Here is a 3387-nt window from a genome sequence, read left to right on the forward strand (position 1 = left end):
AACAAAGAGAGTCGACACAGTAGGGGAAGAAGTCCCAGCATTCTTTTTCTTTTGTTGCTGGCAAAGCATATAAAACACAAAGACTCCACGTTTATGGACACCACAGCAGTGTGTATCTTAATATGCATTATGAAATTATTTTGGGATACCTAAGACAAGTAGAAGTGTAAAGAAGTTCTGGACATCAGTATAATACTGTACATTTTAAATTAATGCAGGTGTTGAATATGCACATTGTACACAAAACAGTAAAAAAAAGCACATTAAAAACAGTTGACTGTTACACACCTCATTTCTTCTTTAAATCCACACCATCTTTGACTGTCAGTGCCTCTACTTTTCATGCTAACTAACATGCAGCCCTCTTACTCCTGGGTTGTATTCGTGACACAGATCAAAGTACACTGATCAAATGTTATCTTTTTTAAATAAAGAATAAAATATTTTAAATAGAATATACTAAATATATTAGGAAATGTGTTGTTTTAATGAAGTGCAACAGTGCAGTTTCTACACTATGTGGATTTTCATGTGTGTTTTAAAACTGTACTGATGTCTGTAACTTTTACCACAAAATTCACAGTCAAATGGTTTCTCTCCCGTGTGGACCCTCATGTGTATCTTTAGATTTCCCTCTCGGTTAAATATGTTACCACAAACGCTGCAAACAAACCGTTTCTCTCCTGAGTGAATTGACATGTGCCTCCTCAGATTACATCGATATCTGAACGGTTTACCACAGTGATCACAGACAAATGGTTTCTCCTCTGTGTGAATTCTCATGTGTCTCTTAAGATCAGTCTTGTGGTAAAACCTCTGTCCACAGTCTTCACAACTAAAGGGCTTCTCCCCTGTGTGTACTCTTATGTGTAGTTTAAGGTTTGCCTTATGGTTAAATCTTTGTCCACATTCATCACAGCCAAATGGTTTCTCCCCCGTGTGGACTCTCATGTGTCTTGTAAGATTTGTCTTTCGGCTAAACCTTTGTCCACAATCATCACACCCGAATGGTTTTTCATCTGCGTGAACTTTTGTGTGCATCTTCAGATTTCCTTGATATCTAAATCTTTTACCACACTCAGTACAACCAAATGGTCTCTCTCCCGTGTGGACTCTCATGTGTATTCTAAGCTCTTTCTTTTGGTTAAATCGTTTACCACAATCGTCACATCCAAATCGTTTCACCTGAGAATCAACACTTTGCTCCACTCTACAAATTTTCTTATTATCCAAACAGTTGGAAGACCTTTTTTCTGAATGACATGTCACGTGTTTCTGAAGAGACTGCTTGCAGACAAACTGTTCTCCACTCTCAGAGCAGCTTAGAAACTTTTTTGCAGCGTTACATCTCACATCATTTTTTACACCTGACTCAGTTAATGTGCTGTCATTCAGCCAGCTGTTGCTTTCATCAGCTTCAGGTCCACAATCTGACAAAGGCTCCTGCCAATCATCGTCCTCACTGACTTCAGTCTTTTCAGACTCTGAGGCCTCTCCATCAGTACTTGATTGTAAAGGAGTATCTGGATGGGGGTGTCTGACTGGATCTGGTGAAGAATAATTTCCTATTTTTATCTGTTCAGCTGAGCTGCTAGCTGGAGGCTCTGTCTCTCTGCTGTTTTCAGTTTGGCTTTGATGAAGCGTTGAGAACTGAGGTTTCTCATCATCATCTTCACTCTTCACATGAACAGCAGTGAATGGGAACCCAGAGATATAGTCCTCCAGCCCACTGAGCTGTTCTCCCTCTTGACTTTTCCAGAATTCCTCCTGTTCCTCCTTTATGTGAAGAAACTCTGAGTCATGATGGTCCAGACTGAGACTGCATTCATGGGGAACCTCTTCTTTTATCACCAAAAGCTGCTGGACATCTGCTGGAAACACTGAAACACACACACTTATAATGAACAATGGCAGCTAGCTCAATGTGCAGTGTAAAAACTGTGATTTGGGTTAATTAGTATCTAATAGGAAAGTAATAGTAACTATTACTCAGTAAAAACATGTATGTGTTGTTTTGATTAAATCTAAGCAAAATTAAACGTTTTTGAGATGTTCAGTTATTTAAATTTACACAATTTTGTTTGGGGTAAATTAAGCAATAGTTTGTTGAGCAGATTTAACAAAAATGTATGAGTACCATGAAAAATGAAGAAATCTAATAGATTCAGCTAATGAAAGCATTTCCATTTCAATCATTCTACACTTCCGCCCGTAGTCCGTTGTGCCATGTGCAGGACACACACGCTTCAGCGGTGGATGATCTCCATTTTGTCCGAGGTAAGATTATCTTAATTTGTACAAATATACGACACGTTTTAAACAGTAACATATAGCAGTTTTGAGTAAAAGTTCTAAACAGTATGATACTTCAAAATTAGATTAATAATGACCACTGTAATGACAGTATTGTATTTTTACGCAAAATGGCACAAAGTGGACTGCTAGCATAAGGTCACTTTCCAAGCCTTTGCGGTTGTGTTACTTCAGAGCTTTGACTAACCACGTTTTACCATATTAAAAAAATATATCAATGATGTATTTCAATGGGCTGTAGCCTCCCTCATTTACTTTTAAAATTTTATGAAAAAGCTTTGCACTCAGTGGTGAGTGATGCAGTTAAAATCATTTGTGCGGGATTTTGTCAGTCACAGTTTTTCAAAGCTTTTGTCTCCACGCAGTTTTTCAGTTGTGGTAATTAAGCTAAATTGGCTCAGTCCAGCAAAATAACTGGTTTTCATTTTCATGCTGTCAGAGCCCTGTGAATTTAGTGCAGGCACAGCTCACATAGAGGGATGATGCAAGTTTCTAGTTAAACTGTATCAGTGAGACGCATGCTCAGTCACGATGTTTCTGTTTCTGTTTCTGTAGAACGATCTTCAAGACAAAGGTACTTTCAGGAAATAATATAGTATAATATAGCGTGTTTAATCTGACATAAGTCTTTCATAGTTTCTATGTTTAACATCCAATGGTGTTTGGATACAGAGATGACCTTGTGTAGATTAAAAGGACATCTTTTCAAGTATGGAAAGATATATATACAGTATATAAATACACAAATAGTGTTATTTCATGTCCTGATCTGTCACCAAATCAGTACAGAAAATAGGGTCTATCCCCTTTTTAATCTAATAAAGAGTTTCATTGTTTTATATATGAACCTCACCTTTAAAAATTTTTGTATTAATTCAAATTCGTCTTTAACAGTTTGTGTGTGTAAAAATTTTACTTCGGAGAGTGCGATTGTTATTAATGTTGTGTTCTTTTCAGTTGTTGGAAGATCCCTCAACTTAAATTCAGCTGATCAGTATGTAGACTATGCATTTTGAAGAGGTTTTGATGGATGATTGTGTTAAATTAAACTACTAGTTTTGAAATTGAAGCAGC

The 3387-nt window shown here is 37.1% G+C and overlaps 1 protein-coding gene across 2 annotated transcripts in view; it reads right to left on the reverse strand.

The window, feature by feature from the left end:
- Positions 1 to 32: 32 nt before the first annotated feature.
- LOC102198837 (zinc finger protein OZF-like) overlaps positions 33 to 3387 on the reverse strand; it is a 7365-nt gene continuing 4010 nt past the window's right edge. For both annotated transcript variants that reach the window (XM_005746526.2, XM_005746527.2), the window contains exon 2: positions 33 to 1880. In XM_005746526.2, the coding sequence (XP_005746583.1) occupies positions 511 to 1880 (1370 nt within the window). In that variant the 3' untranslated portion in view covers positions 33 to 510. The remainder of the gene's footprint in view (positions 1881 to 3387) is intronic.

Source organism: Pundamilia nyererei, unplaced genomic scaffold, assembly GCF_000239375.1.
Source record: "Pundamilia nyererei isolate P.nyererei 1_Seehausen unplaced genomic scaffold, PunNye1.0 scaffold00179, whole genome shotgun sequence".
Taxonomy (NCBI): domain Eukaryota; kingdom Metazoa; phylum Chordata; class Actinopteri; order Cichliformes; family Cichlidae; genus Pundamilia; species Pundamilia nyererei.